Here is a 13083-nt window from a genome sequence, read left to right on the forward strand (position 1 = left end):
ACATATGCACTCTTCCTTATGCACATGAAGAGATGGTGACCAACGTTAGTCCTACTTAGAGTAGACCCGTTGAAATGAAGGGGAAGTGATGCTTACCTGAAGTCCCATTCATTTCCATGGATTTGCTCTAAGTAGGACTAACATTGGCTATCACTCAAAGTTATTCACTCTAGTCAGTCGTTTGCTTGAACACACGAAGACTTAAGGGATGTTCTGGGACACACGTGTTCAAACAGATCCTTCTCCCATGCCCCCATGCATGGTACCCATGTTGCTTTCAGTCCAGGGCATGCTTTGTTGAATTGGCAAGGTCTGTACTGGAATGCCCTTCACCCTCGTTTGCTATCTTCTTGCCTACTTCTCATCCTTGCCATCTCTCTTTTCAAGGCGGGGAGACATGGGTGGTGTTCCTTTTAGCCTCTCAAGTACAAACAAGGTGCACTCATCCAATTCCCTCTGTGTTTTGTCCAGGTGTTCAGGGACAGCTAAGAGAATGAAGATGCTAAGTCCCCAGTGGAAGCATGATATGGCGATGCAGTGCTGGTGCTGAATTGTTCACTCTGATGGCTCTATGGGAGTGGATAGCCCTGAGTCTTCATTGCTGGGTTTTAGCGGTCACTGCTGTTTCAGATCAGCATGCCACAAGCCCTTTTGACTGGCTCCTCTCTGACAAGGGACCCTTCCATCGCTCCCCGGAATACACAGATTTCGTGGACAGAAGCCGCCAGGGATTCAGCACAAGATATAAAATCTACAGGTACGGAGTGAAAGAGAGGGTGATGGTGGAGGGCTGCAGATGCAATGTGATAAATGTGGGAAGCTCAGGTGTGCAGGTCGGCTGATGTATATACACACACGGTCCCTTTCAGGGTTGTGGGCTCAAGGCAATGCCTGCTGAAAAGAGATTGACTGATTGCAGAGATTGCTAAACTACTTGCAGAGCAAATCTTTCAGCACCGCTGAAGGGAAAATGGTAACTCCAAATCTGATTCAACTTGCATTTTTTCTTTTTTGTCCATAGGATATCAGTGATGTAGAATATCTGTAGAAAATGATGCTGGGCAAAAGCCATCGTTTAGAACAGGGGACCTCATGTCCTTCAGCTGTTGTTGGACTGCATCTCCTGTCAGGGCACCATCAGCCAAATTTGCTAGAGCTGATCTCAATAATATCTAGGGGCTCATAGGCTTCTTACCCTGGGTTTGAGGTACAACTTATCCCTTGCATGGAAAGCTTCCCACATTCCAACTCTTGGCATAATCAAACTTCCATTGGTGTCAGTGCTGGCTTCCTTTGAAAAGCTGCTTCAGGAAGGCAATTTTTGTCAATGTTGTGCCATCAGTAGAATAATCTCCTTTCCCCTTGCCTACTTCCAGCTGCTATTTACAGAACAAACACATGGACATTAATTGAACCCATGCAATTAACAGCATAGGTGGTCTTCCAATGGCAGTGTTGAAAAAGAGCTCAGTCCAAGATTGTGACTAGATTGATGCCAGTCAGAATGAACCACACCAAGACTTGCCAGGCTGTGCTGACTATGAGCCATATTCTCAAGCAGACTTTTCGGAGTTCAAAACCCATTAGAGTTCTTTAGGATTTAAAAATATTTTATGTGTCTAACTTTATATAAGCAAGACAATACATTTGTCAACTTTTGCTTTGCTTTTAAGGTTCTAACACCTTTGCCTTTAAGGACTGCCTGGTGGATTTGAATCAGAGAGGCATGTGATGGGTGAAGTCTTTCTTGAAAAATGATGAGGAAAACTTCATTGGCTGCATGTCTCTTTGCCATGCACCACCTGTTCAGAGCACGGAAGTCCTGGCAGGGTGGGGAAAGGGACCTTGATCAAGAAACAATATTTTTAGCCTCAATTCTGTGCACAGCTCAGAAAATGAGAATATTATTGCTCCATTCATCTTCTGGGCCTCTGTGATAGGAATGAGCAAGATAAAGCCTCTTCATCACATTAACGGGGTGGAATACCCTAGTAATATAAATGCTAGGAAAACCTGCTCTATCTCCAAGGGATAAAGAAGGTTGACCTTACGAAGAGGAAAAACTGAACAAACCATACCACAGGGGAAACAAGGATGAGCTTATCTCTGCATTTTAAGTATTGATCCTGGCAAACCCCTTTTCCCAGTCCAAACAAAGAGTCTGAATGACAGAGAGTGAAAGAGACAGATTGACAATTTCTGTCACTTGGACAATTCATGAGTGTGAAATCATTTGAGCAGGTGGCCACTTATTTGCTTCAGACAGTTTTGCCACAGTTTCCAGCTTGCTGAGCTGTTGGTTCCAGAGCAATTGGAGGCAAACAAGACATTTGCATTCTGACTGTGTCTACATGCAAAACCAGGACTGGTTCTTAAAGGGGACTTGAAGTCTCTTTGTGATACAAAGATTTATTTTCCTTGGCTTTTTTCAGTTCACCAGAGGGCAGTGTGTTGCAGGTCAATTTTGCTAAGAATCTTCTGCCACAGGCAGAGGCTTTAAGAGATTTGTTGTGTGACTCTACAATATGCATTGAGGGTGCTTGGTGAGCACAAAAGATCAGTAAAGCCAACTTCTATTTACTTTAAAAGCAAGCTGTCAGTGCCAATTATAGGAGGGGAAGGCAAGAATGTGATGGTGGAGTCAGCATGTATCACATCCCTTTGTTTTTCTGCCAGTCCACAAAACAGAAATGTCACCATAGGAAAATGCAGTGTAATCATACTGATTACCAGTTCTTCAGGTTTCAGTACTATCAACCACAATAGTCAAGATACAAAGAGTAACATGTGGCATTATGCCTATTTTAGGCTACATCTCATTGTACTCTCCAATGTTCTCCAAAAAGCCACTTCTGAATATGCAGGACCTTCTGGAGCAACATTCAGTTTGACAGGAAGATATCCAAAAGCAAAAACCAACATGCACATGTGTGTATGTGATTACACATTCCCAGACTGGATTCAGTTCAGGAGCTGAGCAAGGGTCAATTGTGGGTTGTTGAGGAACAATGGATTCTTGTTGAAGCATGGCTATTATTTATTTATTTAGGAAGCTTCTAAGCCGCCCCATTTGCCGAAGCCTCGGGGCGGCTCACAACAATAAATAACTACATATTAACCATATAAAAACAATATAATTGGAGACGTCCTGGCCAAAGATATTATGTGGGAAGAACATAGATGTGTGTACAAACCAGAACTTGTTGATGATGAATAACCCATGAAGAGAGTTTGTTGTTGGGTTGCAAATTGTGGGCTGTTCACCATGGTTTGTTATCTTGCCTTGGTTCAGAGTATATGATAGTCCACATTACAGCAAGTCCCCATCGCCCTTTAATGTGGCTTATCATGTCAACTGAACCCAGTGGGAGTCTCTTTCTTCTCTGTGTGGGATTCTTGATATGCTAAATATTTTGATGTTGCTGACATTGGGAGGCATTGCTTTTCTCATTCCAAAATGTTATCTGATTTGACATTCTTGTTCTCTGGGTTTGTTCATTTTATTTGTTACTGTGTTAATACTCAATTGAATACTTGAAACCCACTATCATTCCCATTTAAATGCCAAAACTACTGATGACAAGAATGGAATCTGGCAGAATCTGGGGGGTCATTGGTAGAGTTATGCAAATCAGGAGCAGGATGAAATCTGATTGTTATTGCTATATGTACGCCAATTCCCCAATTCAGGCTCAATTCCTAGCTTCAGTTTCCTTTAGAATGTTGTCGCTGGAGGCTGAAGGCATTTTGTAATACCTGTTTTTGCTCACAAATATATATACAGTGAGGATAAGTGGAAGCTCACAGCTTACCCTCCAACAGGTACTCAAGACTCTTTTGCTTCCACACCAGAGCTTTAGGGGAATAATGGGCATTCCAGAAACTCACATCTGTGTCCCTTTATTTTCTCAATATGACCTTCATTGTGCTCGTCTTTTCTTCTTTTACACAGACACCAGAATGGACACATTCCATGGGTGAAAGGGACATAACCTTCTCAGATATTTCATTAGCCATGGTTAAGGATAGTTACTGAGAGCCATCAGACCAATTCCCCTGATATCTATTTTTCCTCCTAAACAATACTCAGCTTCCAAAGAAGGATCACTGAGTGGAAAGGGATCATGAGAGGATGTTTAGTCAAACCCTCACTCTTAAAAAGGTATCAAGAATAGAAATCTCCAATTTTAATTTCAAAAGATCCAGACTTTCCTCTGTTCTGAAACCTCCAAGGGCTTTATGTTCATGAAGTAGGTTCACCAAAGCCTAAGACCACAGAACTTGCGAAGCCATGGCCATGCTTTTAATGGGCTCCCTCTCAGCCAGCCCTCCCAAGCAAAGATACCCTTGTGGGCTATAGATGTCCAACCAGTAGCAAGAAGCTTTGAGGCACTCCTTGTTCAGATCAAGGCACATCCACCATCACTAGGCTCTCCACCATTCTTCACAGTCTCACCCATCATCATTCTGAAGGGTTTTCAATGCTTCCCTTCTCAGTGAATATAACTGGAATTATATTCTTGAGAAAAGGGGAAATATTTTAAAGTTTTGTAGAAAAGGGAATGTCTGGCAGGAAAAACTAGCAGCTAGCTTTCCAGCCATTCTAAATTTTCTCCAGCAGCTCATGATAGTCCCTTTAGAGATCTTGCTAAAACTGAACCAAGTACAGAACAAACAAGGAGGAGTCTCCCATCATTTTCTTGCTTACATGGTATCAGTAAGTATGAACTTCATAACATAAACACTTCATTGGCCAGAACCTCCCATTTCAGAACGCTGCATGTTGAGATGGGAGAAAAGGGTCCTACAATGCCCAACATTACCTACCGAATTGCTGAGACTGAGGAACGCTGGGAGTTGTAAGACTTTTTCACATAAAAAAGCTTTGGATTGCCCCCTAAATTAGTACCTCATGTCTTTAAACATATGTTTATGGGCATGTTTCCAAGAGGGGAAAAAATGAGATTATGCACATGAGAGAGCTTTGGATTAGCATCACATATATTGCAGATTTTACACACAAACACACACATAAACACAATGCTGTAGGCAAGATGGAGAAATGAAGAATTAAATTTAACTGCAGGGTACTCTAATAAAGAAAAGATCTGGCATTGTTTCAGAAAGAAAAAGAAACTGCTGCATTTGTAAAGAAAATGCAGCACCCCCCCAGCTCAAGCGCACATACCGCCTTCCAGAAAGCAAGCAGCCTTGCTCATATCTTTCTTCCTTCCCTCATTTTTCACAGCTGAAATTTACAGCTCAGAGGTTTTCCAATTTTAGTTGTCTAAAATAAGTTAAGATTCAACTGCGGATGATTTAGGGAGAAATCCACTCAAGTTGCTTTTCTTTTACTTTAAGGTATGCTGGAAGCATATTTTCAAACATGAATATGTAACTGTGAGGATCATAAGTTTAATTTTCGTTCTTTTACTCTCCCAGAAAAATATGCCTATTTCTGAAGACTTGCCTCATGGCCATGAGTCCATTACTACTGGGGATATGTACCCGAAACAGGATTTCATAGTGTGGTTCCTCCAAATGATTGCTATTTTTTCCCTGCTATTTTCATACGGGTGAGGGGAAGGGACAAATAAAATCTCCTCTCTCTCTCTCTCTCTCTCTCTCTCTCTCTCTCTCTCTCTCTCTCTCTCTCTCTCACACACACACACACACACACACACACACACACAATGGGGAGTAATTTGACACATTGTGGAGACTTCAGCCATCAGAATGTGATGGACAGAAGGTTGAATTATAAACTGAATAAAAATTGTGACGGTCGTAGAGGGTAGGACACTGACTGTGAGAGTCATTCTGTTTTGGAAGAGATGGAAGGGTTTTCAGGAAGGGAGAGGGACCATATGCAGGGCCCAGTCCTGACCCCATAAGGAGGTATCAGGAGAGATCAGCTACTCAACTGGGGGGGGGGGGCTCCATTGCTCTCACCATCTCACTTTTCAAGAACAAGAGCCTTGCCACCCCAAGTCCGGAAGGTGGAGCCAGAAACTTTATTGAACTGGAAGGACTGTGGGAAAGTTTCCCATTTGGATTCAACCTTTTGCATGAGCAGAGGTGTCTTCTAGTATGGTAAAGGCTATTTGGAGTTCAACTGTTTGGTCAACTGCAGAGTTATGAGAAACAAACTGCATTTCAAAGGATTGAGTCTTGGGACCCGAAGGAAGGAGGGAAGGTGCTAGCTCATGACAACAGTGTTATCATATGGCATTTGCTTAATGCTTTCATAGGTGAATCTAGGTCTGGGCAACCTCCCCAGCATCAAGCCCTCTTGTTTCTCACAGATACCCAGGGGAACCTTTTCACTAGTGGAAGATATTGATGGTAAAACGGGGCTGTCTCAGCAGGAGACAGCTGCAGGATTGCAGAAGCACTGCTTGTGGTATCTTTCTGTTTTTGCTTAAAGATCAAACAACAAAGAGGAGGGAACTGGAATGATGGAAGGCAAAGCCAATGGGTGAAACACACACACACAGAGGGAGGGAGGGTAGCTTTGAAATTTCTGGATATCTTTGAAATGTGTGGTTAGGTTTAGAAATAAACCTGTCCTTGCACTGATTTTTAATATTCCCTTCTTTCTGCTGACACAAAGCTCTCAGGTCAAGCTGCTTCAGGTCAATTGGTCAAATGGATAATCAAATATACGTGGCTCATAATTTAGGTTCCTCTGCCAGGCTGATGCTTCATGTTTTATGTTACCAGCAGTGGTTTACAGCCCCTGCCCTCCACATCATGTGTGATGTCACATAGCAGGGGATCCCTCTGTGTGCAGCATTGCATGCATGTTTTTTATAGCCATGCATACAGACTTTGGAATGGAATATCCAAGTTATTAGTTGCATTATATGGTTAGCAGAAGGGAGTTGGCATGTAGGTATTTGACATACCCACCTAGCAAGCATATATATTGGGGCATAAAGCTGCCCAAAGTTATTGTGACCTTACTGATCAAAATCAGAACCTTGCAAATTTCCTGGAAACACATCCAAAACACATTATTACCGAACATCATATCACTTTCTGAAGAGGAGCATTTTTACTCTCTCCATTTTATCTAAATTTCAGAGAGTGAAATGACCAATGGCTGTAAAATAGTATAGGCATGAAGCTGGGAAGAGCAGATGAGAGGGAATAGCAGTGCTAGGAAGGCGCAGCAGTCAGTAATGGGAACTCAACAAATGTAATTGAGGGAGGAAGGAATAAAACCACTATTACAGGCTTAGAGGGAAAGCATGCACTGCTCCAGTCCATGCATTGTAAAGAGCTCCGTTAATGTACTTGAGGCTGCTCTGGGAAAGCACTACCCTCTCCTGCGGCCAAGTGTGCAGCGCATTCCATTTAGGGGGCCACCATAAGAATCAAGATTATAAATGTGCTTGAAGGGAAACCTGTTTAGTTTTCAGCAGAGCTCCTTCATTTGGGGAATAAATAGCACAAACAGTCCCATTTGCTTTTTCTACCAATTTTTCTGCAACCCGTAAATTGCTTTTGGCTAGTATCAAAATGGGTTGCTTTCCTAAGGAGATTTGTTTCTGTGAGCAAAATGTAATGTAGTCAGGGACTATCATAGCTCTTGAAAGGAAGATCCTACTGAATACAGAATGTCCACCATTGCACATTGATTCAGTCTAGGGATGTATGGGACCTTCATGGGACTGGGGAAGGGATGTTCATGGGACGGTTCTTTGCAGTTTGGCCATGTGTTAACCCAATCTGTAGTGAGCCGAACTGGTGGCAACTAGTATGCGTGTGTGCTGAGTTGGTTTCTGCTCTTTTCTGAGTGGGCAGACTCTTGAAATTTGGACAAATCGTGTCGCTATTTTTAAAAAACACATCCTTTTATTGGTAAACTTCTGCAGGTGTGCATGATGGCAAATCCACTATGCACAATTTCCACAAGTTTCAAGTTCCCTCCTCCGAATTGTACAAATTACAATTTGCACAAAAGGTAGAATCTGAACAAGGGCATTTTATTTTTTTCTGGAATGGAGGGAAAAAACCCACTACAATCCACTGCCACTTATTGAAATGGAAATGCTGCAGAATCCACCAGACTTAAATGGACTGGAATTCCCTTCATTGCACACCCCTAATTCTGTCATATATTATCTGGAAGCTCATAGAGAATACTAATTAATGGATTTATTTATTTATTAAAAGCTTTTCTATCCCATCCCCTACAGAACATCTCAGGATGCCTTACAATAAACAAATAGAATAGAACAGCCCCACAGCATCTGACTATAATATACTAAAACCCCAATTAAAATCAATTGAACATTAAAATAACAGGAAAATAAAAAGTGTTTTGCCTGATGCCGAAAAGAATATAACGTTTGCGCCAGGCAAACCTCTCTGGGGAGCATATTAAGAGTGAAGACTCTTCCTCACATGGGAGCCACTGTGGTTATCTCCTCCTTTCTCCACAATGTAGTATTGGAGAGCCTTATCATTCCCATGCATTTTAACTAAGTGTTGCAAGAACGATCTGTGTGAGATGTTCTAAATCATGAAGGAATCATAAGAGGTTCCACAGTAGATAAGCTGAATATGAAGCCCACCCCAAACACCATGCTTTTCATGCATTCATAAGTGAAGTAGAATTTCTTATATATTCGTCCAAGAGCTGAGAATGGCTTACTTCAGTTATTTCAGTGATCTCTCATCCAGCCAGTGTCTCAGGCCTGACCCATTTGGCTTCATCAGCATGCCTCATTCAAGGCAATTTTTTGGGTCAAGCTGAAGAGACAGACAATTCTCTCCATTCTGGTTTTCTCAGTATCTCATTTGTTCCAACCTTAACCTGAATTCATATTGTCCTTTGACAATTTCTCCAATCTAAAGTTCGGTTTGCATTGCACTTGTAATCAGCAGTGTGACAAATGCTGAGGTGAAGCTGCTTCTCATCACCTCTCTATCTGTGACCCAAAGAAAACCCAAAAATTCAAGGCAGCTGCACCGATCCATTTCAGCAGACCAGTTTAGCAGTCTTGATTCCACTGGAAAGAGCTCTGTTGTAAAGCAAATGGCCTATTTTGCATTACAAAATGGAACTCTCCCTCCCTGTTCCTTGTGCCAGGTAGTGTAAAAATCACGGCCAAGCACAGAGGGAGCAAGGAAGTCTGAGAGGTTTGGATGCGGCATTTCAATCAGTTTATTACAATCAGTAACCAGATTGTCTTTAAAAAAGAAGAAGAAAACAATTTCCAAAGTAAGACCATGAGTTAAAATATGCCAACCATTAAAAGGCAAAGTAACAATGGACAAGGGATATCAAATTTTATATTGTTATTTTTGTATTTTATTGTATTTTATTTTGTGTTGTGAGCCGCCCCGAGGCTTCGGCAAGGCGCAGCATAGAAAGGTTTTAATCAATCAATCAATAAATAAATAAATAAAATTGATTAAAATTGCCTATTACAATTTGCAATCAAAAGTTTAAAACATTGTGTACAATATCTTTGCAGGCAGCTGCAAAGAGCCTAGCACAGCAAACTGTGGGCTGGACATTGGTGCCTATATAAAGCTTCCTCAGGGTCAGATCTTCCTGGTCACCTTCTGAACGGATGGGAAATAAACCTGGCCCATATTTCTAGATCAAACTGGCAGTAAAAAACAAGGTGTTCTGCTGTTTCAGGCACTCTGGCACCACAAGGGCAAACCCTCTCTGCCGTTGGTGTCGTACAATATTTTCCCTCCAAGGCTCAAGAGGGGAGTACATCTTGAGAGAGAGAAGCCCCTTCAAAGAGTAGGAGTGATACACAGGGTGCTGGGGAAACAATGCATCTGAAGTTCTCCAGTGCCAGAAAATCTGGTACTCTCCTGATGTCACTTTGCTGCTCAGTATCTAACTCTCCGTTTAGTAATTATATGTGGCATGTTCTGTCAGGATCTCTGTTGCTATTATGATTTTTTTCATTGCTAGCATGGGGTCTCTGGGAGAAGTGGTTGATCCACATAGCTTCTATTCTAATCTACACTATTGGGCTATATAATCAAATGCAGACCACTAGACTGAGCCTGAGTTAGCTATATTTAAAGACTATCAATTAAAATAAATGAAGTTAAAAGGTGGCATCTTATTCAGAGAAATGACATATAGCATCCACCATGCCCTAACCAGCTTACTCTGGCTAGGAAATGCTGGGCATTGTATGATTTTTTTTTTTTTTTTTGCCATCTGAATATGCATGTTTTAAGATGGGTTTTAAGGGATCCAAATAGGGAGCTGTCTTGTAATGAGTTAGACCATTGGCCCACTAATTTTGCTAGTACCGACTGGCAGCGCTTCTCTCTACCCAGCAATGCTGGTGATCAAAGGACAGACCTCCTGCATGCAAACCATGTTCACTACCAGAAAGCCATGACCCTTTCATGGTCCGAGCTAAGCAAGATTAACCCCGGTGCAAAACCAGTGATTTCAGTTGATTCTGAGCCATTAAATGAAACAACTCTCACATATTCTCTTTATTCTTGACTGCACTGTTGTCAACTTTCCATTGTCAATACATTTTAACTTACCGCAGGGACAGAGGTAAGTGAAAAGAAAAAAAAACTGTTTTCAAAGAGCTTTGTATCAAGAACAGCTTTCCAGGTTTGTTTGTTTGCTATGTATAACTTAGTTTCCACAAGATTGATGATCATCAATAGGGGTGTATACAGGCAGTAGGAATGCTTATTTAAAAACTGTTATAGATTTTTGTCCACTCTCAGCAGGCAGGATTGAAAAGATGCAAGATGTAAAATGGGGGCATTATTGCTGCTGCTTTGAGGATCTGAGATGTGCGACTGATCTCTTATTTGCTATTCCCTTTGATTTGCTTTTCAATGCCCTGTCTGTTCTATCATTTAAGATTCAAGAAGAGTTAATAAGGGCAGTCACTTTCAACAGAGGAAACAATCATTCAGAGCATTTATCTTTTGTCTCTGCAATGGACTGTTCTTTTTTCAGTGTGGTGATACGGGGGACTCATTTTTGGATTAATTTTAACGAATGCTGTAAGGTCTTTACTGCAGTTATGCCAGCTGCCCCTTTGCAAATAATAGTGCCACAGTTTCAGAGAATGGTCTTATGTTTTATGCTTCTAATTTCTTCCTGAGTCAGGAAATTTCTGGGCAGCTTTTTACAGAGTTTAGTTGCAATCACATTCACATTCACCTGGGAGTAAATGCCACTGATCTCTTCTGAGTAGAAGGAATAGAATTGCACTGTTAGTAGCATATACAGGAAGAGCCAGGGAGACATGCAACATTGATTTATTAGAGTTCAGACTAACTGCAAGTTGAACAGAGTGAAATGCAAGCAGCAAGATGGCCTGCAGCAGCGTTTCTTTCCACCTCCCCAAAACAGCATGCGTTCTATAATTTTCTTAGTTGCATCCAAGATTGGGCCAAGGAATCCGTTCTGGGTAAAGATAAGACATAGAAACTGTGCAATTTTGTCAGCAGGAATATTGACACGTGTTCTATAGAACTGGATTGTAAACTATGCTTTGGAAGATGGCAAGGATGGGAAACTAAGATGATCGTTCCTCCAACAGCACCAGATAACCATTAAAGGGCACTTAGCCCCTGCACCTACCCTTCTGAAACTGTGTAGGTTGATTGTCCGATGACACTATGATGTGGGTGCTGTGTTCATGCGAACTTCTCCCAAAGCCAGAAGGGACAGAAAAGGAAGGGGTAAATCACTCACTCACCCTACCTTTCCCATGTTTGAATATTCCCCTTCCACACAAACTATTCTACCTATCCTTCTGAAACTTTTCAGTTCTATTATATAGAGACAGCTCTACGCTGCCTGACATTTTCAGAACAGTGAAAAAGAAAAAAATATCAGGTGATACATTTTAGGGATATATGAGAATTGTTCTTTCAGATGGCAAACTGACAGAACTTGACCTATTTGAAAACCCTGAAATTAATGCAAATAAGAGTAAAATAAAGTGCACCTTCTCAAACTTGTGATGGTATGCAATTCTTTAAAGAAGAAAATATTCACTTTAAAATGTACAACAAAATGAAAAGATTCATACTTTAACCAGCATGGAAAAAGTGCACACTTTGGATCAATGTACATGAAAATGCATATCTTTCCACTGTGAAAGAAGAAGAAGAGAAAGAGAAAAAGAAAAAGAAAAAGGCTACAAATAAACATGGGAGGGAGGCAAACCAAGCTTCAAAGTGGCTTTCCGAAAGCCTGAACTTCCCTGATCTTTCTGTGTATAGTTCTTTTTTTGAATGTCTTCAAAATATTAAAAGCTGCTCTTGCAGAAAAATGACAATATGTATTTGTGATTTGGCAGGCTCAGAAAGGAATCTCAATTCCATCCAGTTCCTTCAAGAAATTATAATAAAAGCAAGATCAATTATTTTTAAAAAGAATTAGCAAATAAAGATGTATTTCACAAAACACTGCACCTATTTTTCTAACATTTGGCAGGTGTAACCCCTTCCTAAAGGTCTGTTTGCAAATTCCACCTGTGTCTGACCAAAAGCAAGCAAACAAATGTATACAGATATTTAATGTCGCATGGTAGATCATGAGAGCATTAAGCTTTGGATTGCCAAATCATGGCTTGGGTCCAGTGCCTGAGTCAAAACAGATGGCTTCCAAATTGGCTTAAGCCAAACTGAGGCATTTTTTGAAGTACCAAATTGGAGAACAGATCAAAACTTGAGGTCAAAACTTGTGCTATCCCCTTTACCAACTCTGGGTTTTATTTGAAAAACCCTCTTTCTCCTATGATGCAAATATTTTATTAAGAGATGGAAGTGGGTGAAAATACTTCCTGAAGGCCTGCAGCTCTGAAAACTAAAGGGAATTGGTGGGTGGAAGGAAAATCTTGTGTACGTGGATACAGTGAAGATGGTAGCAAGAATTTTGTTTGGGACAAGGATGAAGGAATTAAGAAACAGAAAAATATTTGGTGGAGGGGTGACAATAAGGGAAAAGATGTGCCCGGGATGAGGAACCATTTTTTTGTTAAGAGGGTAGAGTTTCAAAGACGGTCCAAAGATCTTCATCCATTGAATTGATTTCATTTTAATGTTTTAAATAAA

The 13083-nt window shown here is 41.1% G+C and overlaps 1 protein-coding gene across 2 annotated transcripts in view; it reads left to right on the top strand.

Annotated features, from left to right (window-relative positions):
- Positions 1–521: 521 nt before the first annotated feature.
- Positions 522–13083, top strand: part of BRINP3 (BMP/retinoic acid inducible neural specific 3) — a 211331-nt gene continuing 198769 nt past the window's right edge. Inside the window, exon 1 of one of the 2 annotated variants that reach the window (XM_044439223.1) lies at positions 522–757. In XM_044439223.1, the coding sequence (XP_044295158.1) occupies positions 522–757 (236 nt within the window). The remainder of the gene's footprint in view (positions 758–13083) is intronic. The other variant, XM_044439224.1, reaches the window with a different exon arrangement.

This window comes from Varanus komodoensis, unplaced genomic scaffold, assembly GCF_004798865.1.
Source record: "Varanus komodoensis strain SLA01 unplaced genomic scaffold, ASM479886v1 scaffold34_1, whole genome shotgun sequence".
NCBI classification, from domain to species: Eukaryota; Metazoa; Chordata; class Lepidosauria; order Squamata; family Varanidae; genus Varanus; species Varanus komodoensis.